Source organism: Lycorma delicatula, chromosome 1 (genome assembly GCF_047948215.1).
Source record: "Lycorma delicatula isolate Av1 chromosome 1, ASM4794821v1, whole genome shotgun sequence".
In the NCBI taxonomy this organism is placed as follows: Eukaryota; Metazoa; Arthropoda; class Insecta; order Hemiptera; family Fulgoridae; genus Lycorma; species Lycorma delicatula.
In genome coordinates, this window is record NC_134455.1 from 295,010,592 (window position 1) to 295,036,741 (window position 26,150).

At 32.2% G+C, this 26,150-nt stretch overlaps 1 protein-coding gene across 1 annotated transcript in view; it reads right to left on the reverse strand.

Moving 5' to 3' along the window:
* The window catches only part of LOC142333032 (BOS complex subunit NOMO3), a 70,225-nt gene extending 45,623 nt beyond the window's left edge, over positions 1-24,602 (reverse strand). The window contains exons 1-5 of the mRNA XM_075379818.1: positions 24,349-24,602; positions 22,287-22,386; positions 13,935-14,063; positions 10,200-10,357; positions 4,864-5,047 (exon numbers count right to left, since the gene is read on the reverse strand). Coding sequence (XP_075235933.1) covers positions 4,864-5,047; positions 10,200-10,357; positions 13,935-14,063; positions 22,287-22,386; positions 24,349-24,488 — 711 coding nt within the window. The 5' untranslated portion in view covers positions 24,489-24,602. The remainder of the gene's footprint in view (positions 1-4,863; positions 5,048-10,199; positions 10,358-13,934; positions 14,064-22,286; positions 22,387-24,348) is intronic.
* Between the last annotated feature and the right edge of the window lie 1,548 nt (positions 24,603-26,150).

The following is a 26,150-nucleotide window of genomic DNA, read 5'->3' on the forward strand; positions in this document are numbered from 1 at the left end:
ACACACACACACACACACACCCACACACACACACAAGAGTTTAAATTCTGTTTCTATTATTCTAAATAAATAAATATTCTCTTATATTATGCTCTTTATTTTAATTCTCACTTCTGATTCCTGGTACGTATGAACAAATTTTTTTAGACAAAAACAATTAAAAACTCTAAAGGCAGAAAAAATGTAAGACATACTTAGATACCTAATTGTATGTATCATCAAAATAAAACAAACTATTCTGCTGCCATTACAGTTCGTACATAGGTACTGAAACTAATATTTTTTCATAATTAAATATAATTGAAAATATAAATTACAAACTTTTTAATGATTTAAATTAAAAGTATAATAATAGTTTTATTCTCATTCTTTACAGAGTACGTATCTCTTACAAAATTGTGTTTTAACTTAATAACAATTCTTGCAAACTTAAAATAAACTAAACACACTTATAATATACACACTAAAATATACACAGCTATATGTATATTAAATATACATGAAAAATAACAATGAAAGAAAATTACCTAAAATATTCTTGATATGTTATGATTTTTAAATCGTAAAAGAATGAGAACTAGGTATTTCCAAGGAAATCCTATACAGGAGTTACCAACTTAATTAACCAAATGTGAAAATTAGAATTATTATAAAAATGAATTGTTTACTCTGGGTGCTGTTATATTAATATGCAACTTTTCAAAAGAGAGAAAAGAGTACAAATAATACTGGTGTAAAATGATTCATGGTGACCAATATGATTTAGAATTCTGAATGAATTTAGTTTTACTTTATTCATTTTAATTGTATTGGATTTTATTTTACTTATCTTAATTAATATTATCTTACTAATACTTAATTAATTATATCTTATCTATATTCAAAATTAATTTATTTATACTTATAATATATATAATTCTTTGATAAGATAGATTAGCTTATTTTTGAAAAGAAACTTTCAATAAAATCCTCAAGTAACATTTTTACTTCCTTGTACAAAGTAGAGGAAGTATTGTGAACGCGAAAAATTTCAGTTTTCAGATTTTAATGGAAATATCCATTTTGACGATCCCTGAATTCATTTTGATTAGTTACAGCATGGTGTCTGTAAGTATGTATGTATCTCACATAACTCAAAAACAATTAGCTGTAGAATATTGAAATTTTGGATTTAGAACTGTTGTAAAATATATTTGTGCACCTACCCTTTTGATTGTAATTGACTGGACTTAAAGTGTTCAAAAAAGCCCAAAATCCAAAAAATTTGGAATGTGAAATTTTTCTTAACTGCAGTAATAAGCCCTCATTGAGAGGTTTTCAATGATATATCATAAGTGGTACTTATTTTCATTGGTTCCAGAGTTATAGCCAAATAAAATTTTAATTAATGAAATATTTGGATCTTACAAGGGGAAGGCACATCGATTCGAATCCGACTTCATTTCCTTCTTTTTTTTTAAATTTAAATATATTGATTAATTAATAATTATTAACCTCTGACTGTAACAAATTTTTTACAATAAATAATTCAATAATAATAAAAAAAATATGAAAAATCACACATTAGTGAAATAAAATTTTGTGTACTTTTCATTTTAATATACAAGGAAGTCATATGGTGTCCACATCAGATTTTTTTAACGCAGATTTAAATTATGTCATTATTTTTAGTTTGATGTTTGCAGGGGTTTCACTGAAAACTTGAGGTGTGATAAAAAGATAAAATCTACAGAAAATCTCTGTTTGGTAGGAGTGGTTTAATGATGTATGTTTGCATGTTGTAAGCAGTGTGAATTTAGTTTTTTCCAGCTGGCTAGTTTTTATATAAAACATTACTAGAGTGTTGCACAATGGGTATGGTAATGAGTAGTTTTTATATAAAATATTACTACAGTGTTAGACAATGGAAAGGGTAAGAGGTTCCATTCCCTGAAAATGGGTAAGGAATTAAATGTCCAAGATTTTTTTTGGAATTAGTCCTAATGATATATTTTTGTCCAATTATAAGACGTTTTCCTAAGCTCCTTCCCACACTGATACTCCATATTGAAGTCTATTTTCAATTAAAGCACGATATACTGACTTTATAATATTCTTTGCGCAGAGTTTACAAATAAAATAATTTTCTACAAGCATAATTTAGTTCTTTCTTTAATTTCATTGTATGGTCAACACAGGAAAACTTGGAATCAATCATTATGACTAAATATTTTGCACTATGCTTCCTGTATCCTCTTACAGTCACAGTTAATAGTTTTACATTTTATGGTGTGCATTTGAAATTGAAGTAGTTGAACTGAATTAGTTCTTGGATTAAATACAATTATCTTAGTTCTATTTACATTTATACTTTAAGTGTTAACTTAAAAACAAAGCCTGAGGTCTCAGAGATTGCTAACAGCTATTTCAATGAATTGCAGCAAGCATTACAATAAAAAAATTTAAAAAACAACCAGCAAGTTGTATGAAAAGTATACCACTAACAAAAAGTTTTTTCTGTTTAACTAAAACTTTTACAGTTACAGTTGTGCGGTTTGTGGCAAAAGAAAGAAAATTATAAAGTTTTTTAATATTGGTTTGTTACAGGAAGATGCAGAGTAGAGGGCACTGTGATTGATTTTTTATAAAATGGTGTCAATCCAGGAGAAAGAGAAATGTGTGTTGTGATATCACAAGTCAAAATTACTGATTACTGTGTAGCGAAATTTTAGAAGGGAATACGAATGACCAGCACCTGATAGCAAGATTATCATCATTGTGTGGTATACAAAGTTTAAGGAGAGTGGAAGTGTAGTCGACCTTCTGCGAACAGGGTGGCCATACATTAGTGAAAAGAAGATTGAGGTTGTGCAGCAAGCATTTCTACATAGCCCTTCCAAATTTATCCATCATGCATTACGTGAACTACTGATTCAATGGTCATTAGTCCACAAAATTTTACACAAGAAGCTAAGATTGCACATGTATAAAGTTCAAGTGCAACACCTACAGCCAGATGACAGCCCTCGTCGAGCTGTCTTTGACCAAGATTTTGCAATGGATTGACAATAGGTACCTGCAGCATGTGTTTTTCAGACGAGGCTACTTTCAACACCTCAGGGAAAGTAAACAGGCATAAGTGAGAACATGGGGCTCAGAAAATCTATACTTTACCAGTGTTGACGGGACGCCGTTGGTCAATAGCACTGTGGCAGATTTTAGAGCGAGAGTGGACTGTGTGTTCATAGGTGATGAATGAAGACAACAACTTGTTGATTACTGAAGGATTGTTTAATTATATGCCATCTTGGCGGTTTAAAATAATTTTGTAACATAACACTTGTAACTTATAACTTAACTTTAAAGTTAGCAAACATAAGCTAAATAAAACTTAAAGTAATGTTCATCCGAACAAGAATTGAGAGAATCCATTCGAACACAACCACCTTGGGTCAGGTATGAGTGTAGATTGTTTTAAGTTGCTACGTACTGTGTTTAAGGGAGCAGCTAGTGATATAGAGTCATGATGGCCTGGCAACCATAGTTTGCTGTGGGCACCCTAACCATCGCTAGGTTCCAGCACCTGATGGCAAGAGGGGGTGAAAACGTAACAACCAGGGAAAAAATTATAAATTCCCCTGAATTTGAATGTGTGATGCGGTTTAATGCACAACAGAATCATTGGTCCCTTCTTTCTCAGGAGTTACCTGTTATCGGAGTACCTGAAAAGAGAACATTAGAAGCTTTTGAAATGTAGCGCCACAGAAGAATGTTAAAAATCAGATGGGTGGATAAACTGACAAATGAAAAAGGTGTTGCGGCAAACTGATGAGAAAGAAGCATTTAGAAAAATATAGCTAAAAGAAGAGACAGACTTATAGGCCACATATTAAGGCATAGTCGCTCTGAAATTGGAGGGACAGGTAGATGGGAAAAATTATGTAGGCAGGCAACATTTGGAATATGTAAAACAAATTATTAGGGATGTAAGATGTACACCGAAATGAAATAACTGGCACTAGATAGGAAATCTTGGAGAGCTGCATCCAACCAGTCAAATGACTAAAGACAGAAAAAAAATCAATTTTAATTCTAATATAACAAATAAAGCAGGTAACAATAAAATAATATGCGGATGGAAAATGTTTTTAAAATTCTACATAGTAATGAATGATAAATAGGAATTTCAAAAACTGCTTTCAGGTATATTTACAAGCACATAAATGTACTGAGCAAAAATCTGATTATGGTGCTCACAGTAGAAAAAAGAAACACATCAAATATAGAAAACATCTCAAAATTAGAAATCACCAGTAACAGATTTAAATTCCTTGCACAAGAAATAATCTATTCAATAAAAAAAATCTGCAAAGACAATATAAATAATAAAAGGTAAAATTTGAAGGCTATAAAAAAACATTATTTCATTAAGAATTCATTGTCTGGCTTCAGAAATAATAAATTTTATTTAAATCATTTAAAAATTTGTAATTTATATAATGGGTGGCTCACGATAAATCAAATCACACATGGGAAAGGAGAAACAAAAAAGCGATAGATGAACTCTTGATGTACTGCAACAAGAATATATGCAACACCATCACCAACATTGAATGAGATAAATTACAGCAAGTCACACTGAATGTGAATATTCATATAATTAGATGTTTTATTTTAATATTAGACAGAATAAAAAAAACAACCATTATTGGTCAAAATAATATTGATGAACTGTCAGAAGACACAATCAAATGAGATTTTTCAAAACCATGCAATGTTACATACAAAAAAATTTTTGGTCTTAGAAAAATCAGTCTGCTTATTTCTCTTTTTTTAAGAATGACAAGTTTATTAATGATTTCCTTAAGTCTACTATATACTTACTTGGATTTGTTCTTGGGAAGTTTTGGAATGAGAGAATAGTACAAACATAACTCCAGTAATTGGTTCATTATCACTTGTAACAGTTCCTGAGACTTCATATCCAGTGACAACAAGACTACCCAGTGGAACAATGGCATTTCCCTTACTTACATGAACATTGGCTTCATGCTTCGTCATTTTCCATCTAAAGGAAAAAAATCGTTATGCTGAAGACAAAATGTAGAAAATAAACAAAATCTTTACTATTTGCTATTCAATATTATAACAAAAACCTTACCTGTAGCATAATTAATACTACAGACATAAAAACTTAACTGTTTCATCACTGTCTTTTACATGAAAGAGGTCTAAATTTACTAAGACCCAGAACCCAAATAGATAGGCCAAGACCTCTGTTTCCATAAAGTGAGTTAAAATGCTAATATTGTGATTGCTTTATCACAGGAGTAACAGTTATATATATTTGCATGGCCAGAAGGACAAAATCTTACTCTATCAGATCAAATACAAGGAGTGTTCAATGTGTAAATCTTGCCTCTTGATATGTTGAGTGACTAATTCATTACAACATACAGGTGCTAGATTCATCAAATAAATATGCAAATGTTCATATAATATGAAATGTTCACATAATTAATGTTTTATTTTAATATTAGTTTATTGTTTTAGTTTTATTATTTAATTGATTAAAAAAAATTTATCTTGAACAATCATAATAAGTTTATGTTGATTCAAGGTTTTCAACTAACTAGACAATATGTTCTTAATGTAAGATGTAAGGAGTTAAGAATAAGAAGCAATTTAAAAACAAAAAAAAAACAGCTTCCATGATCAAATAAAGAGGGTTTTTTAAAGTATGATCTGTTTTAAATCTGCCACCTATATATGTGATGTAACCAGATGCTTGTGTAGACCAGTTATTTCTAACAATAGTCATATGTTTTTTTTTTTGTCTTCAGTCATTTGACTGGATTGATGCAGCTCTCCAAGATTCCCTATCTGGTGCCAGTTGTTTCATTTCGGTATACATCCTACATCCTACATCCTACACCCTAAAATTTGTTTTACATATTCCAAACATTGCCTGCCTGCACAATTTTTCCCTTCTACTTGTCCTTCCAATATTAAAGCGACTATTCCAGGATGCCGTAATATGTGGCCTATAAGTCTGTCTCTTCTTTTAACTATATTTCTCCAAATGCTTCTTTCTTCATCTATTTGCTGCAATACCTCTTCATTTGTCACTTTATCCACCCTACTGATTTTTAACATTCTCCTATAGCACAACATTTCAAAAGCTTCTAACCTTTTCTTCTCAGATACTCCGATTGTTCAAGTTTCACTTCCATATAAAGCGACACTCCAAACATATACTTTCAAAAATCTTTTCCTGATATTTAAATTAATTTTTGATGTAAACAAATTATATTTCTTACTGAAGGCTCGTTTCGCTTGTGCTATTCGGCATTTTATATCGGTTCTGCTTCATCCATCTTTAGTAATTCTGCTTCTCAATAACAAAATTCTATCTCCGTAATCTTTTCTCTTTTATATTCTAATAAATATTAGAATAATTTTATATTCAGTGGTCCATCTACATTATTTCTACTACATTTCATTACTTTCATTTTGTTCTTGTTTATTTTCATGTGGTAGTTCTTCGTAGAACTTCATCCATGCTGTTTCTTCTAATTTTTTTTACTCTCAGCTAGATCACCAGCAAATCGTAGCATCTTTATCTTTTCACCTTGTACTATTACTCCAGATCTAAATTGTTCTTTAACATCATTAACTGCCAGTTCTATGTAAAGATTAAAAGTAATCGGACTCCCTTTTTTATTACGGCTTCTTTCTTATGTTCTTCAATTATTACTGTTGCTGTTTGGTTCCTGTAAATGATAGAAATTGTTCTTCTATCTCTGAACTTGAACCCTAATTTTTTTAATATGCTGAACAATTTATTCCAGTCTACGTTATCAAATGCCTTTTCTAGGTCTATAAATGCCAAGTATGTTGGTTTGTTTTTCTTTAATCTTCCTTCTACTATTAATCTGAGGCCTAAAATTGCTTCCCTTGTCCCTACTTTTTTCCTGAAACCAAATTGATCTTTTCCTAAAAATTCTTCCACTCTCCTCTCAATTCTTCTGCACAGAATTCTAGTTAAGATTATTGATGCATGACTAGTTAAGCTAATTGTTCTGTATTCTTCACATTTATCTGCTCCTACTTTCTTTGGTATCATAACTATAACACTCTTTTTGACGTCTGACAAAACTTCCACCTTTTCATAAATTACATACCAGTTTGTATAATCTATCTATCGCTTCCTCACCTGCACTGCGTAATAATACTGCAGGTGTTCTATCTATTCCAGGAGCCTTTCTGCCATTCAAATCTTTTCATGCTCTCTTAAATTCAGATCTCAGTATTGTGTTCCTCTTTCATCCTCTTCTTCCTCTACAACACCATTTTCTAATTCATTTCCTCAATATAACGCTTCAATATATTCCGTCTACCTATCGACCTTTCCTTTTGTATTATAAATTGGTGTACCATCTATGTTTAACACATTATCAGATTTTAATTTATGTACTACAAAACTTTTCTTAACTTTGCTGTATATTCTGTCTATTTTACTAATGTTCATTTCACTTACCACTTCTGAACACTTTTCTTTAATCCATTCTTCTTTTGCTAGTTTGCACTTCCTGTTTATAGTATTTCTTAATTGTCAATAGTTCCTTTTACTTTCTTCATCACTAGCATTCTTATATTTTCTATGTTCATCCATCAGCTGCAATATATCCTCTGACATCCAAGGTTTTCTACCAATTTTCTTTGTTCCGCCTAAGTTCACTTCTTCCTACTTAAGAATTTCCTTTTTAACATTCTCCCATTCTTCTACATTTTCTACCGTATCTTTTTATTCAGACCTCTTATGATGTCCCCCTCAAAAATCTTCTTTACATCCTCTTCCTCAAGCTTCTCTAAATTCTACAGATTCATCTGACACCTTTTCTTCAGGTTTTTAAACTCCAATCTACATTTCATTATCATTAAATTATGGTCGCTATCAATGTCTGCTCCAGGGTAAGCTTTGCAGTCGAGTTGATTTCTAAATCTTTGCTTAACCATGATAGTCTATCTAATAACTTGCAGTAACACCTGGCTTTTTCCATGTGTATATTCTTCCATTATGATTCTTAAACTGGGTGTTGGCAATTCCAAAATTATACTACGTGCAAAACTCTATAAGTCGGTCTCCTCTTTCATTCCTTTTGCCCAGCCCATATTCACCCACAATTTCCTTCCTTATCTTTTTCAGTGCTTGCATTCCAATTTCCAACTATTATTACATTTTCATCTCTTTTTATATATTAAACTGCTTCATCAATTTCTTTGTATATACACTCTACCTCATCATCATCATGGGCACTTGTAAGCATATAGACGTTAACAATCATTGTCGGCTTAGGTTTTGATTTATCCTTATTACAATAATTTTATCACTATGCATTTTGAAACAATCTACTCTCTTCCCTATCTTCTTGTTCATTACAAAACCTACCCCTGCCTGCCCTTATTTGAAGCTGGGTTAATTATTCTAAAATCACGTGACCAAAAGTCGTTTTCCTCTTCCCACCAAACCTTGCTAATTCCTATACATCTACATTTAACTAATCCATTTCCCTGTTTAAATTTTCTAACCTAACAATCTTTTTAAGACTTCTAACATTCCACGCTACCCGGAGATATACATAGTCCCCACCCGGAGATCTGAACGGCGGACTAGTTTACCTCCGAAATATTTTACCAAGGAAGGCGCCTTCATCTTTGTTACTACAGAGTTACATTTTCTTGGAAAAAAGCAGCTGATGCTTTCCATTGCTTTTAGCTGCGCAGTACTCAAAAGATTGAGTGAAGCTGATATGGCCATTTAAGTCTTCCTGAACTATGCCCTTAATAACTACTGAAAGAGCTGCCCTATTTCAGGAGTCATTCCTTAGTCTGGCTCTCAGACAGCTCTCCGATATGGTTGCACCTTTGGTCTAGCTACTCATATGTTAGCAATAGTTTATAGTCATTTTGTTGCTAGTTGTTTATACTCATCCAATTACTGAGTACTACAATTTGTGATCCTGCCAAATATGAAATAGCAGGAGTAATACAGTTTTTGATGACAAAAACAATCCTGTGGCTGAAATTTACAGCAAATTTGTGATGTTTATAAGCCAAAGATTATGAGTGATGCTAAAGAAAGACAGTGGTATTGTTCAATTAGAGAAGGGCAAATGAACATTCATGATGAAGAACATAGCGGCCATCAGTCTGTGGTAACTAATGGTTTGATTGAAAAAGTTGATGAAAAAATTTAAGAAAACCAGTGATGTTTCATGATCTTTGATTTACAAAGGTTTGATTGAAAAACTGGGCAATAAAAAAATTGTTTGCCAAATGGGTTCTCAAGATGTTAACTGACACACACATGGAAAATCATTGTGCTGCAGCTCATGAATTTATGAAATTTATGAAAATGAAGGTGATGAATTGTTTGGTCAATTGTTATTGGAGATGTAACCTAGTTTTCTTATTCAAACATCAACAAAAACAGCAATCAATGCAAATTCATCATCTCCTAGACCAAAGAAGCTCAAACAATAGCATTTGGTAAAGAAGCTTATAGCTACTGTTTTTTGCTTGTCAAATTTAGATCGCAGGATTATTGTGAATATTGATACAAATTGCAAAACCTTAAAAATATCTTAGAAGAGCTAAAAAAAAAAAACAAATGATATGGGATGCTATCCCAAACAATTTTGTTTTTTTAATGACAATACCCAGCCACACTCTGCAAATCAAGCAGTGAGGCAATTAGAAAAAATTTGTTGGAAAATCTTCAATCAGGTTATAAGATTATAACCCTGACTCCTAACTTAGATCACAGTGATTATTTTCTTTTTATGAACAACAGCATCAACAGCCTGTTGTCATTACCACTTACCATTGTTGCCATTACTGTTTGGCATCACCAGGTCATTAGCCTGGTGGAAATTGGTAGTGCATGAAAAGATACCATGCCTGACCAGGATTCAAAATCGGGACCTCTGCACGAAACACCAAGATGCTACCTACTCAGTCACGGAGGTCAACACCTTCATGAAAAGACCTTTAAGGTTTCTTCACCTTAAACCTGTGATTTGCATCGCAAATTGGAAAGTGACATTACTGTTTTTTTTTTACTTTTTGAATTAATTCACTACATAAGCTTGAAGCTTGTGCATAGGATTATGAAATAGGAAGTTTCACTAAAATTTCAGTTTTTGAAAGAAACTCACCTTGGATGTGACGTTCGTACAATATACTTTCCAGGCAAAACAGGTGTGAACAAGAAGCCTCCTGTCTTGTCAGTATTAACCTCCAGAAGTTTATCTGATTCTCCAATAAGTTCTACTTTAACATCACCTGGACCATGTTCACTACCAGTACTAACAACCTGAAAATTTTGTTTTTTACAGTTTTCATCAAATATTAATTAGATAACAATTACGTAGTGAAGTACTTTGACATTTTTTTATCCCTAATTTAAAAATACAATAAAATCTGAGCTGTCATAATTCTACAGAACCAAAAGATTTACTGGAATGAACAGAATTTTGATGAATTTAGCCCATAAATTATAAGCTATTAAAAAATCTACACTTAGGGACTATAACAAATTATATTCCATCATAATCCGAGCATAAATGATAATCTGAATAAGAACAAATCAGGAGGTCTATTTGTATAATTATAAGACATAAAATTTACAACAAAAAAAATCATAACTGAATAGTTTTATACTATTTTCAATTATTTATTTTTTTGGCTTGATGATATCACCACATAAGCTTGAATCTTGTGTGTGGGATATGGAAATGGAATTTTGTAGTGCATGAAAAATACTATATCTGATCATTCAAAACCAGGACATCCAGATGAAAGGTCCAGATGCTACCACTCCACTACAGAGATTGGCTATTTATACTATTTTATCTATATCTTTAAAAATTAAAGCAGCATTTGAATTATTCCACTCATATTAGATTTAATAATTTTAGTACACACAAAAATCTTTTGGTTCTATGAACCATATTATACAATAATTCATTCTGGATTTTAAATAAGAAAAAATTTACTTAAAGAATTTTTAAAAATTTGACAAAATTGTTAATACAGGAAATAAAATTTATGATTACAAAAAAACTCATATGCTAAAGAATAATAGGAGAAGTTAACTGTTCTGTATATCTGTATATACTATATTTTACCAAATAAGAATCTTGTTAGAAAAATCATCAGTTATTCTAACTTCTACTAGAATTTTTCCTGCAGCTACTATTTTACACCACCAATCTGAAACTACAAAAGATAGACTAATCTGAACTATCTTTTTATGTTTTTGTGAAAAAATCTGTAAATGTGCTATGCAGAAAAATCCTACTTAATAAAATTTGGAAAACACATATTCTTAATTCTGTGTTAGGATCACTGTTTTGATCCTTATCATCATCAGCAATGTTATTTTTGCTGTTCTGGTCCTGAAGGTGGTAAATAGACATGAAGTTTGTGTAACAGTATAACTGTCACGTCATTTTCATGACATGAACAATTTATTAGAATTATTGTTATTGTATAATTAGAATAATTAAAATTATAATTGTTGTTTTATTTCCTACTATGGTTAATAAACATCTCATATAATCAGAAGCCAGTTATAATAATCAAAAACATGAAAATATGAAGGATGTTCATAAGTTCTCAGTCTGATAGAGAAAACAAAAAATTTTTTTACAGTTTTTTATTTTTAATACTCACCTTGTAATTTATATCAACAACTTTACAACTTTTTAATACCCTCAGAATAAAGAAATTTGTAAAACTCTGTAAAATAAGTGGTTGACTAAGCATTGACCACATCATTAGAAGTGAATCTTCGCCTAGTGGGCCATTTCTTTAGGTGTGCAAATAGGAAGTAATTGCTGGGTGCAAACTCCAGCACGTATGGAAGCACTTTGAAGTGTAGATCATGGAGTTTTGCAGCATCAACCGAAGAGATGTATGTGCAGGCGCATTATCATGATGACAGAGCACTTTCTTTTGGCTGGAAGAGATGTTTAACCTGAGTAGCAGCTTTCAAACAGTCAAAACATGAAGTATAATACTCCCTAGCGATGGTTCTGCCTTTTTCCAGTATACTAGCATCACACCACAAGAATTCCAGAAAACCATAGCCATGACGTTTTTCTCAGTTGGAATTGTTTTTGCTTTCTTTGGTGCACTTTCAACTGTTTCCACTAACTGTTCTGTCACTGGTATGTAATGGTGAATCTGTTTTCTGTCTGTTGATATAAGACATCAAAAAAACTCAGTGGAATCACATTTAAATAAGTCTAAAAAACATCCTTGAGAACTTTTCAGTCTAAAATATTTTTGGTTGACTGTCAAACGCAGTACCCATCGAGCAGAAACCCTTAATCATACTCACACAGCATCTAAAATGTAGAGGACATGTCTATCAAAATGTTTGCAATGTCAGCAAGCTCACCTACCTTCAGTTGGTGATCATTTAATACGGCATTGTTTTTTGAACGATCTCATTGGTCATAGCAGTTTTTTGCCATCCTGAGCCTTCATCATAGAATGGATGTACAGCATGTAGAATGGATGTAACAGCATGGGCTGTTTAAATTCAACAGCCCATTTTTTTTAACTATTGAAAAAGTGGAAGAATCCTTTAAAGTGGAATGTAATACTTTTTGTATGTCTCTCAAGTTAAACATTTTAAAACAAAGTTTTTTACAACCGCTTGAACTTCAATTTCATCCATTTTTCAGAAAATGTCAAAACTTGTTTGTTTTACTTGTTTGCCATGACAAAAATTCTTTGAATTAGTACCTTGGGTAATAGATATATGATATTTATACAGCTACAAAAATGTGATATTTTTTAAGTTAATTAATCATCAATGAAACTGTGGGTAGTATCAATAAAATATTGTCCTTTTAAAGATCTTGTAAATACAGCCAGAAAAAAAATTAAAAATACTATAAGATAATGGTGAGGGATGAAATTTAAGAAAGTATGAAAAATACCATGCTTGATTGAAAAGAATTACAATACAATAATATAGGTGCTGTATCTACAAAAATAATGTACACAGTTCAGTTAAATAAATTTATTTTTATACTCACATTCACAAAAATCTTTAAATAAAATAAACAACTGAATAAACAAATATACTTCATTAAATTTTAAGAGAGAGGGCGAGGGGGGTGGGAAGGAGGGGGAGAGAGAGAGAATTTACAGCCAAACCTGTAATTCACTGGTCATAGAATGTTTACTTAATTTTCATATTATCAATTCATCAGCTACATCCATTCAATTTTTCTAACCACTTTAACCATTTAAAATATGTACTTGAAAAACATACAACCAGTTAGTTATATATGCTATATATATATATATATATATATATATATATATATATATATATATATATATATATATATATTAGTAGTTAACATATGCTTATAATGATTAACTATAGAGTTAATCATTTTAACTCCATTTCTTTAAATAATAAGTTTGCTAATCAATCATTAATATATGGAATACTGTTCAATAAAACTCATGATTAACATTTCATTGTACTGTTAAAGTTATTACCATTTCTGGTAAATATATGTGAACTTACTGGGGAGGAAAACAATAATGGCATAATGTAACTTTTCTTTTCTTTTTCCTGTTTAGCCTCTGTAATTACCTTTCAGAGGATGAATGATGATTATATGTGTAAGTGTAGTCTTAGCCATAATGTAACTAAACTTGTTAAACCAAACACATTGCAGTTGGTAAAAAATTTGCTGGTATAATTCATTCTTCTTGGCATAGATTTTAACATTTTTCCTTGTTCTCTATTTTTTTAATTACAACATAATAGATTTTAATTACAACCAAAAAATGGAAAATAAATTTAAGTTTGTAAAACACAGGTAACTGATGCAATAAATAGTAACATAAAAAACTATTACCTTTCCTGTTATAGCAAATCCTTTAAAAATGAAATTAATATCTTTTCCTTGGGAACAGAAATCTGTAGTACCATCAACAACAAGCGTTACCTCTGAGGGTTCAAATGTCCATCCTTTTGGTGGATCAACCTGAAATAAGTTTGTATAAACATTACAAAACACAAAAATATATCACATATAAGACATTACATATACAAAAACATATTTATACAAAGTTAACAAACTACAGGGTGTCCCATATAAAACGCAACCCAACCTTATATTGGTAGGTATTGAAATAATAAAAAAGGCATGTGTAAATGTAATTTTTATTATTACCATCCATTACCTTACATTTAGAGTAAATGTTGGAAGTGGCCGCCATCTTCTTGAATACAAGCTTTAATTCTTTTTACAGCGTTTTTTGCAACGTTTTTCAAAGTTTGTGGCTGGATATTTAATACAGCTTGTTCAATATTGACTTTCAATTGTTCAAGTGTTTGTGGTTTGTGGCTGTAGACTTTTTCTTTGAGGTAACCCCATAGAAAAAAAATTCGCAGCAGTCAAATCTGGAGATCTTGGTGGCCACAAGCCTTGACCGATAACACAATTACCAAAGAATTCCTGAACGAAATCAGAAGTTGAACCTGCGTAGTGCGATGTCGCACCGTCATGTTGTAGCCAGCAGTGTCTGTCTTCCTCTTCCAAGAGTGCAATGAACTGAAATAAAATATCCTGAAATCGTTCTGCATTAATGGTGTACTCGAAAAAAATAGGACCGTTTATTTTCTTCGCGATATCGCGCACCACACGCCCAACTTCTGCGGGTGTAATTGTTTTTCGTGATAAACGTGGGGATTTTCAGCACTCCAAATTCTACTGTTTTGGCTGTTTATGTAGCCATCCAAATGAAACCATACTTCATCTGTGAAAAATAACGAATCCATAACATTAATTCCCTCATGCAGAAATCGACGGAACCATTGACAATATTGTAGCCGTTTTTCTTTGTCGAGCTCAAGAAGTTGATGAACCGTTTGAATGCGATAAGGTCGTAATTGTAATTGTTTGGTCGCCCGATGAACAGTTGATTTAGACAAATTAATTTCAGCAGACAAACGTCTGATCGATTTATTTGGCAAGGCGAGTAATCGGTCTTTGATTTCAGTGACTGTATCTGTATTCAACACTGACGCAAATCTTTTGTGTTCCTTGTTATTAACAGCCTCTCTAAACTTTGCAACTAACCTTAATACTGATGTTTTGTTAGGAGCTGGTTTATCTGGGTACTAATCTGGTTTATCTGGGCGAAACAAATCTTGCACTGTAACCACTGATTTCGTACTGAAGTACGACTCAACAATGAAAACATGTTCATCTAGCGAAAACACCATCTAGCAATACACTGAACGTTATAATTGCATTGTAGTTACTATCGGTAGTGTTCTACTGCGTCGTCGTGATGTTCAGATGTTGGACGAGTCCATTTCAGTAATGAGTAGGAGAGTAAGCTTGACTTTTGAAATTTCATGGATGAGTGATTGATGGGTTGCGTTTTATATGGGACACCCTGTATATGTCATATCAAAGAACCAATATTTCTACCAACATTAATAAATATTCTATCTATATTAATATTGGTTAATATTTCAACATCAATATCTTATTTTTGTAACTATTTTACAAGTTTTCTGCGACTCATGAAATTTACATTCCAATTTGGCTCAATCTATTTAAAATTTGAAAATATATATTAATATTTTTAATTTTTTTTACTTTACAGCAATATTTTTTCCTTTTTTAAACAAAAAATAAATAGTTGTTCCCACTGCTGCTTAACTTTGGATTTCTATATTTTCATGAAATATGCCTGAAATTCATTCATTTAATAGTGTATAAATAAATATATATATATTTATACACAGGTGTTCACAAAACCATTTCAAAAATTCAGGGGATGGTCCCCCTACATTGAAATAAATGTAAAAACTTTATATTAATATATGCCTGGAAGTGCTTAATTTACCGGCTATCTGCTATTTTGTGTTTTTAACAAAAAATATATTTCTCAGGAATGGTCAATCACATTAAGCTGAAATTTTGTATACTGCAAGGGTGCCTAGAGGTTTACTTATATAAAAATAACAAACCTGATCACTCAATCCATATCAAAATCCATGTAAACTTTTTAATTGTCAATACCTTTGCAACTGCTGGTTTATATAAATGTTATTACAAAAAATGTTAAGCGTCTTATGACAAAGAAAATTAAAAATTGTTAATTTTCAAATCTGTTGATAAATAACAATAATGGCAAAACTGTTTAAGAAAGTAATCTAGATTAAAAACCAGTTTTCATTTCCTCTCAAATAAAATTAAATAACTCAACATGATCTCAACTAGAGTAATTTTTTTTAATATTATCATGTAATATATTGGGATGTAATGTATGAAATGCATCTTAAACAGCGTCTCTTATACAAATGTCAATATCAACCTTTACACATGGTAATAGGGATGGCTGCATGGCGCACACCATTTTCACAGATGAGGCTACAGCAATTGAATGATCACCCTTCTACCAAGTGCCATTAAGAATCAGAAAATGGAATGTCTTACCACTACTACAAAGTGGAAAACTTCAGAATGAAAAGAATGAGATGGTCAAAAATAACTTAGATGTACTTGGTATGTGTGAAATGAGATGGAAAGGAAATGGAGAGATATCAAGCAGGGATTTCCAGTTTTACTTTTCAGGGGCAGAAAGGTACAGTAGTAATGGAGGAGGTATACTGATAATTAAGAAACTGGAAAAGAATTAAATGTTGAGTTTGTTGATGAAAGGCTGGTGATGATGAGTATAAAAGAGAGAAGATATTGATATTATAATAACTCAAGTGTATATCCCAACCATTCAGCACACAAATGAAGAAATACAACAGTGTTACGAAAAGATAGAAGAGTCAATTGGGAAAGAAAAGAAGGGGGCATGTGTAGTGATACAAGGTGATTGGAATGTTATGGTTGGAGAGGGAAGAGAAATAAGGCAGTGGAAAAATATGGTCTAAGAATTAGAAATGAAGAAGAAAGGCTGGTTAGATTCTGTATGGAGAAGGAATTAATGCTGGGTAACACTCTGTTTGAAAATCATAAAAGAAGATGTATGTGGGTTTCACGAATGAACAGATAAAAATATCAAATTGATTATATTATATTACAGTGAAGACTTAGAAATTGTTTAAAGAATGCTAAGGTGTATCCAGGTGCACATGTAAATTAAGATCACAATCTAGTTGTAGTAGAAGTGATAATTAGGCTCAAGAAAATTGGGAGTAGCAGGATAGATTAATATGATTTGGAAAAGCTAAGGGAACAGGAAATAGAAAAAGTGATGCTAGAAAATGAGAATGGAAGATAAGCCAAGTAATGCAAATGATAAGTAAATGAAAATTAAGAAGAATTTAAAGGAAACAGAAAAAGAAACAATAGGGTTTAAGAACAGGAACAGAATAAGAAAAGAGTGTTGGTTTACACGTGAAATGTTAGACAAGACAAATGAAAGAAGAAAGTGGAAAAATGTACAAACAGAAGAAGGTAGAAGGAAATATAGAAGGTTGAATAATGAAATAAGAAGGTATTCATAGAAAAATGGCAGCTATCGAATGGCAATAATTTTATTTTTTTTTTTTTTTAGGGCGAAAAACGATTGGACGTTATCATCGCCCGGAAAATAAATAAATAAATAAAAGTAATTAAAACTTAAAACTACTATCACAGGAAGCAAAATCCGGAATGGGTGTAAAAGGCCCATTCTCGGATAACAAAAACACTAACATGTAACTTAAAACTACGTTAAAAACTATCATATTAAAAATAAATAAAACTTAAAACTAAAAAAAAAAGAGATAAAACTTAAAACTATTATGTTTAAAGTCTTACAACTAATATCACAAAAATCTTACAACTAATATCACAGACGAATTTAAAAAACATAAAAAAAAAAAAAAAAATATGAATATATATATATATAAAAAATTCTGATAGGGAGTGTAAAAGGCTCGCTACTCGGATAACAAAAACAATACATAGGACTAGAGTAATTGAATTTTTTGTATTAACCCTATACTACGCAAAAACAGAAACATCCGGTTTAAAACCTCTTTATCATTACACAAGATACCACGGATGTTTCTGGGTAGTTTAAATTTACGACGCAATGCCGCATAACATATGCAGTCCACGAGTATGAGTGCAGTCACGCGGCAGTTGCATCGTGCGCATAGAGGTGCTTGTCCTCTTGTAAACAGGTACTCGTGTGTCCTATCCGCAATCGACAGAAAACTACTTCCTCACGCCGGGGTTTTCTGTATGAGGAGTCCCATGGTAACAAAATAGTAGAATAGAGACATTTACTGCAATAGCAGGAATGACAGTGGTTAGTTGAATTCTTGTAGCTGACACCCCATTCTTCATGAAAATCGCTACTCCACCACTCTCCCTACTGTCTACTAGGCAGTCGTATCTCTCGCAGAAGTATCCTCTAAGTGTAATTCGGTCATGTTGTAGAAGGTGAGTTTCTTGGAAACACATGATTAGTGGATCATGTGTGTGCGCTAGTACTCTAATATCTTCAATGCGGGACCGAATACCTCTAACATTCCACTGAATAATGTTCATAAGTGTAAAAAATAAATAAAAAAATAAATTTCGGAAATTATATAAAAATTAGTTGTACGTGATTCGGTTTTTTTTTTGTATTTTTTATTTTAAAGAACTCCGATGCCCTAGGGTCGGGTGGTTCTTCAACCATATCCTCCAGTATATGAAGTGATGGTGGAGGAGATTTATTTGAATGGGATGCTGTAGTTGACATCCCAGAAGAGATAGTTATGTGGGTTCCCTTTATGGGGAGCTTATTAGGTGGCTTACTGCCAGCTGTGATAGTCGCTATTCGTGGCGGTACGACTTTGGGAATAGGAACTTTCGTATGTATCATACTGTTTGATTCACTAGCTGCGACGGAGGACTTTTTATTCATTTTTGTCAGCTCTGAGATAGTGGCTGTAAGTGAAGCTACTTGATCAGATAGCATCTGAACAAGTTTCTTAAGCTCATTGCAGGATCCGCACTGCTGATTATTAGCATTTGTAGGAATCTGTTTAGATGTAGCGGTGGCAAAAGATACGTCTGGTTTAACCAGGTTCTGTGAATTGTTTATCTTTTTATATTCTCTACGTGCAGCCGGAAAAGATAGTTTTTGCTCCGTACAGATTTTGAGAATTGCCTTTTCTTCTTTAAAAGTTGGGCAATCTCGGGAGCGGGCTGTATGTGGACCACTGCAGTTTGCGCATTTTTCACTTTCTTCGCAGTTAGTGTCAGTGTGACCTTCTTTAGCACATCGAGCACAGATCTCAGTTTTTGTACAAGATGTTGTAGTATGACCAAAACCTTGGCATCTGAAACATCGCCGTGGGTTGGGTATGAATGGTCGTACCGGAACCGAGAGGTAACCCACTTTAATCTTCTCTGGTGGAACAGGGAGATTGAATGTTAATATAAGAGACGGTGTCAGTTCTTCTGTTCCGTTCTGCCGTTTCATTATACGTTTCACTTCAACAACATCTTGGTGGCAAAGCTCATCAACTATTTCCGAGATATCTATATCTAGAAGGTCTCTACAAAAAATTACACCCCGGCTCGTATTTAACGTTTTGTGGCATTCTGCACTTATATTTATACCACCCATATTACGGAGACGTAAGATCGACTCTGTTCATCGTTGAATGTTTCAACCAGAATCGATCCGTCGCGTAATTTCCTGATATTCTTTGGGGAGCCACTTGCACCTGTTATGGTTTTGTTAATTAAGAAAGGTGAAACCTTTTGACGGGAGCCACCTTCCTGACTATTTCTGAGAACAACGAATCTAATATTTTTATATTTCGATTCCAAGAAATTCTCTTCAGTAGGACTTTTATCCTCGTCAGTCGAAGCTGATAGAGGTCTCTTCGCAAGACTTAATTTGGTGGTTTTTTCAGATGGACCACCAACCATCATTGTGTTTGTTGTTGGAACTGAAATTTTGGTCCCACGAGTACCGGCGAAAAATGGACCACTCCAGCAGAGCGCACGCGTACTGGAGCTAGAGCTAAATACAACTGGGTTCGCCCTGGTGCCCAGAGAACATCGTTCGAGACTCACTACGTAGAGCCATTCACCCACCGGCACGATTTGTTCCCACCTTGGGTTACGGTTGCGTTTCGTAAGATGTCGTAACACCACCGAGTGTAAATGTAAGAAATATCGGTGTAGGTTGTTGTTGTATAATTGTGTATGTTGTAATTTATGTAGTGTTCTTGGTGTAGTATATGTGTAAAATGTAAAGTGTTCCGCAGCTCATTGTATAGTGGGAAGGAAAGCTGCGGAGGCTAGGCCCGTGGGGACGCCAACCCCCAAAGTCTTAAAGAATAAGACTCCCCGTCGGGGCTTCACAAATGTTACCACTAATTCATCTCATCATGCTAATCATTCATCTCATCTTCTGAAGCAATACCTAATGGTGGTCCCAAGAGTTAAATAAAAAAGAAAAAGATTAAAAGTTTAAATTAGTTTCTATTTATTTTTCAACGCATGAAGAACAGTTCATTATTGTAATCAATATATATATATATATATAATTGTGTGTGTGTGTGTGTGTGTGTGTGAACACTTTTTGTCTCAAATTTTGAATTTGATCTCAGATTTAGATTAAGAAGGTATTGATTAAGAGAATTCCAGAAATACAGAAATGGCCATATCAAACTCATGTTTACCTCGAAATGGCCACCAAAATTAGTATTTTGTAATAATCAAGTTATTTAATAATAATAATAATCAAGTATTTTGTAGATATCAAGTTGGTTCAAATACACTAATCTTAAGGTTTACTAAAATCCATAAAATATATAAATATCAATTTTGTAAAAAAAGTGAAAGACCCCAAAATGATGGAAAAAATAACTTTTTAATAATATAAAAAAAATATCTATTTGCCATAAAACCACCAAAACAAAGAGATAAATAAATTATATTAACCTAACATAAAAAATTAGCTTACTTATCGTAAATTATATTAACTTAGCATTATTGTAAAATGAATAATTGAGAGAATAATAATAATAATAATGTTCATTCTTGAAATCCTTACTAGACTTTTCATTGAAAACTGGTTAATTTTCATTGCTTATTATATTCATATATCTGTAAATGTTTCTAAAAGTGTTTGTTTTTTTAATTTCTGTTTGCAATTCCTATGTAGAATTTTTTACAATTACACTCTTTGTATTCATTCTATTTTATAAACTCCTGTATCATTATATACTATAACTAAATTTTCCATTTAGATAATTAGAAACTCTGTAGCAAATTTTACACAAAAATGTTTCTATGTAAAGCAGTTAATTGGAAAAATTAATTTTATACATAAAAATAATTAAGTTACTCTTTCAACAGATGTGTTGACAAAATTAGCAGAACTTAACCGTGGTATGGGTTTTTTAAACTGGAGTTTTTCTAATTATTCAAATCTTGAAAATGTTATTGCTGTTCAACAGAAACATGCATCCACCTAATAATAATTATTAACAGCATGGTTATAACAAAAAAAAACAGTGTTATATACATTATTAATGATTATCTATGAAAATCATTGATCTCCTGAATTTCAGAACACTAACATTTTATTTAAAACAATGTACATTAGCAGCACATGTATAGTTTAAATTTTCAACAAAACAATGTGGCATCAGTTCAGATCGCATTGGTACAGTCTGTTTTATGGAAAGAATAGAAGGAAAGTAGAATTTTTTTTTAATTCACAGAAGTACTTATTGAGAAAGTAATGAAATATGAGCACAAAGGATATTGAAGAAGATTAAATAGGCAGGTAACGCTTGAAAAATAAGTTAAAGAGACCAGAAATTTAATCAGAACAATTCATAAGAATAAGAAAGCTAACTGGAACTAACTCATATCATAAGAGGGTACATTAAAACATTGATAGAAGGATCAGTAGAACATGCAAAAAAAAAATAGAGGTCAGAAGAGTAAAAATGATAGATAACCTAAATGGAAATAAAAGCTTTTTGGATCTTAAGTTAAGCTGAGAAAGGGACGGCAAATACCATATGATTATAGATTGTTACATTTCGCTGGTAAAGGATGAATTGACTTATTTATTGTTTTAACTACAAGTATTAGTTTTCCGTAAACTTCCAAATTTAATCGATATCGAAGCGCTTCTTTCTGTTTTGTTCCACTAGAGTAGGGAAGTTGATACTGTTAAGTCTTCAATAAAGTAAAAATCATCTGAAAAAAATAGAAATAATATCTTACCTTTAGTATATATTCACCTTTGTCATATAAAGGTAGAAAATAGTAGCCATTGTTTGGTGCACATTCTGTCTGATCTTTTAAACTACCTTGTTTGGTATATCTGAAAAAGTCATTTTACATATTAATATTTTTTACTCAGATTGTTAATATTATTATTAATATTCTATATATCAGATTAAATATCTCATAAAAAATTTAATAAATCTTAATAAAAGTAAATATATATATTTCATTTAAAAAAAAAATTATGTGATTAATATTTATGGACTGAAGAACAGCACATCTATAAAAAATATCCTGGATTTTAAAAATCTATATCCTAGTTTTATAAATCCATATCAAACTCATTAAGTAAGCTACAAGCATTATGTTTATGTAAGAATAATTAATAAATTCAAAAGTTTTAGTTACATGAACATTATATTTATCTGTCAACAGTTTCCATGATCATTATGTCCTAGAGTGAAAATGATAGAAAGACTTGAACTGAGCAGTATCATGATAACTACACGTAATTTGGTTTCTTGAAACTTTTATCAGTTGTTACTGTTTAAAAAAAATTCTATAATAGTCATCTCATAAAAAAAAAAAACATCACTGAAGAGGTCAACAACACCTGAACACAACGTGAAAGAATTCAAAGTTTTATAAACTCATGCTTAAAAAAATCATTAACATGACAAAGATTACAGTATAGAATTACTCACCATTAATAAAATAATCCATAAAAGACCATTAAAAGAAAACAAATAAATTTTGCACAAGATGAATGCTGACAATAAAATTACAAGATATGACAGCATAGTGTACATACTAAATAAGATCTCTTCTTGAAAAATGTAATTACTGCTGATGAACTGGCATGGAAGAGGCCTTCCATACTAATGACTTGGTTATCAGTAACTGTAAAATTTGGAAGTAAGACTAACCACATGAAATCATTCATCATCGACACAATTCTCCAAACACTAATGTTCAGTGTGATTTGATGAAAGATACTCATTTCAATTAAAATATTTTCAATGGAGGTACATACAAAGGGGTATGTTTTGAAATAAATTAGAAATCTAGAAGATGCTCAAGAACAGTTTACCCCAAAATATAAAATTATATGGTCATACTTGCAAACAGTAAAAACCACAGCTACACACAAAAATGTCATTATGGCAACTGAAAGATATTCCCCAAACATATCCTCGCAATTACACATAAAATATTGCTCAAAACAATTTTACCAAGAACCTGTGCTTATAAATCCTGTTATATGGATATTTAATCGATATGTGCAATATGAACATTGTAATGTAAATATGTAAAAAGGTTCATCTCAACTGGCCAATAGTTTATAGATGAGATTACAAACTTTCTTCCTTAAATTAATTAACAAAACCACAAAGTGAAAAAATAAACTAAATAACACATCAGTAAAAATTTAATTTCACTTTATCAATCTACCTATAATAAACAGTTATAATAATAGATAACATCAACTTCTCGTTACTTCAGGCTCATGAGAAAAACTTTAAAAAACAATTGCATATCAATTTAAAAGTTATTATTAATGCCATAAGGGCAAGAAACCAGGAAGAATTTGGAGAGTTTTCTGTTACTAAATTCTTTTCTAAACAGTTGTTAAACCCACGGCTTAATAACAAAATTTGGGCAACACCACAATACTTGCATTCGGCCTGAATCTACAAACTTAAGGACAAAAAAGTTTTCTAAGAAATGTCTAAACACAAGATTTTCTTTTGACATAATTTTTGTGATTAATGAACAATCACGGCTTGCAATCAACCTGACAGACAAATTAAACTGAAAATCGAGGCCAAAATGAACGTAAACAATTGCTTTTACACTCTCATAACAAAAGCACAAAAATTATACTAGTGAGTAACAAAATCGTACATCGAGAATTCAAATTAGTATACCATAACCTATAAAGAATCACTTAAGCTATAACGGAGCAGTTCATAAATTAAAAAAATCACTCTTAATGTTAACAAAATAAAATTAACTACAGTAGAAGGATAACTATAATTTATACAATTGGCAAACTTACAGTTTTATTACTATTTCTGAAAAGTTTACTTCGATTTCACTTTTCACAAAACCATTACAGCCTAGTATTTCATCGCATTGTACTAGAATAGGAATTCTTAACACACTAATAAGAATTAAAAGAAAACATTTCAGAAACATGATGTTTTTACCACGTTATTTCGTTAGAAATCAACAATCGGATAAGTTTTAACGCGTAAAGTGCTTTATCATGAAAAGGTTAACCCATGCTACTCAACACCTAACGTAATTAAATTGTACTATCGATAAGATATATTAGATATATCGAAATAAATTTGATTAACACATTATGATAAAATACCATCGAATAATCTGACTAGTACAATTGATAGTAAAATCAGTCGATAAAAATGTTTAAGTATTTAACGATATCCGTTATTCAAATGTACTTTGCATTAAAAAGTACATAGGTTTTCCGCGATCAGGTGGAAACAACTAGTGTTACCTTTTTGTGGATCAGTGATTTGATCTATTTTTTTATAACTTTCTGTTGTGGGTTAATCTACTCCAACATATTTACTACATTAAATTTTCGATAATCAGTTTTAATTTTCCTAAAAAGCACGACTCTAACAAGCCCACATGCTATCACAGAGCCAGAACTTAAGCAGTTCAAAAGCCTCACGCAACTCAGTATAGGCTTAAAAAAGCCTGTTTTCCGAAAGAAAAACAAACAGAAGTAAGGTAAGGCTTAAGAAGGAGAAGCTGGGCCTATAAAGCCTTAAGACCTAAATCGACGTCAAGAAGCAACAGAAACATAAGAACACGATTATAGGAACTAAATTGCCACGGTCGTAACGGTAGGCTTAAGGAAGCCTGTATTCCTTTTTGACGAAGACAAGAAATAAGGTTTGAATAAAATTGAATACCTCATACTTATCCTTGTACTAGAGCATCGATTAATGAGTGAGATTCAAGAAACCTGTATACCTCAACATCCTCTTATCGGGAGCAACAACATAAGAGGTAAAGCTTGTAAAGGCTGAACACCTCAGTTTATATCATCTTCAGAACGGAACAAGGAGGTAAGACTTAAAATATCTGTATCCCTCAGGCTCCCCACGACGCACACTCAAACTTACACATCCACACACTCATCTACACGGTTGTAGATGTCTTCATCCACTCATTGTAGATGTCTTACGTCTTCTGCCCGATTTTAGGGGATTCCCGACAGTCTCTTCGACCGAGGCGACCCTGTAGGGCCTACTATGCCTCAACTGCCGCGCTGTCCACCTCCCCCAAGCGGACCAAAAAATCCAACTCATGCAGAGAAGCGTTCATACCGGTCTTCTTCAGTCATCTTCACATTGAAAATATTGTAAAACATCTTGGTTATTAGAGCATTCCAACCGATCTCTGAGAGGAACATTCGCTCTACAATGCATCCCTCGTCGAGTATCCCGGAGATGTTGCATCAGAACCGTCTCTCCTCCTTCCATCAGATGCACACACAAATACTGTCATTCATTGTAATCAACTCTTCCCATTGTCCTCGGTACGAATTGAACGACCAACGCCCGGTTAAGGACTGGGGTCATCCAAAAATCCATCTCACGATGTTTCCTGTTGATGTACCTTTTGATATCAGGTATCAATGTGTAGGTCCAGCGGCCATTTGCCGCTCGAACTCACCTTTCCTGCCATCTGTCCAACAAGGCGCACCATGCAACCGTTTTCGGAGTACCTTCCTTCTCTCCAAGCGCTCCTCTATCTTCAAATCTAACGGACGGATACCAGATATCACAAATATGGCCTCAGGTGACATCATTCTGTAGTCTG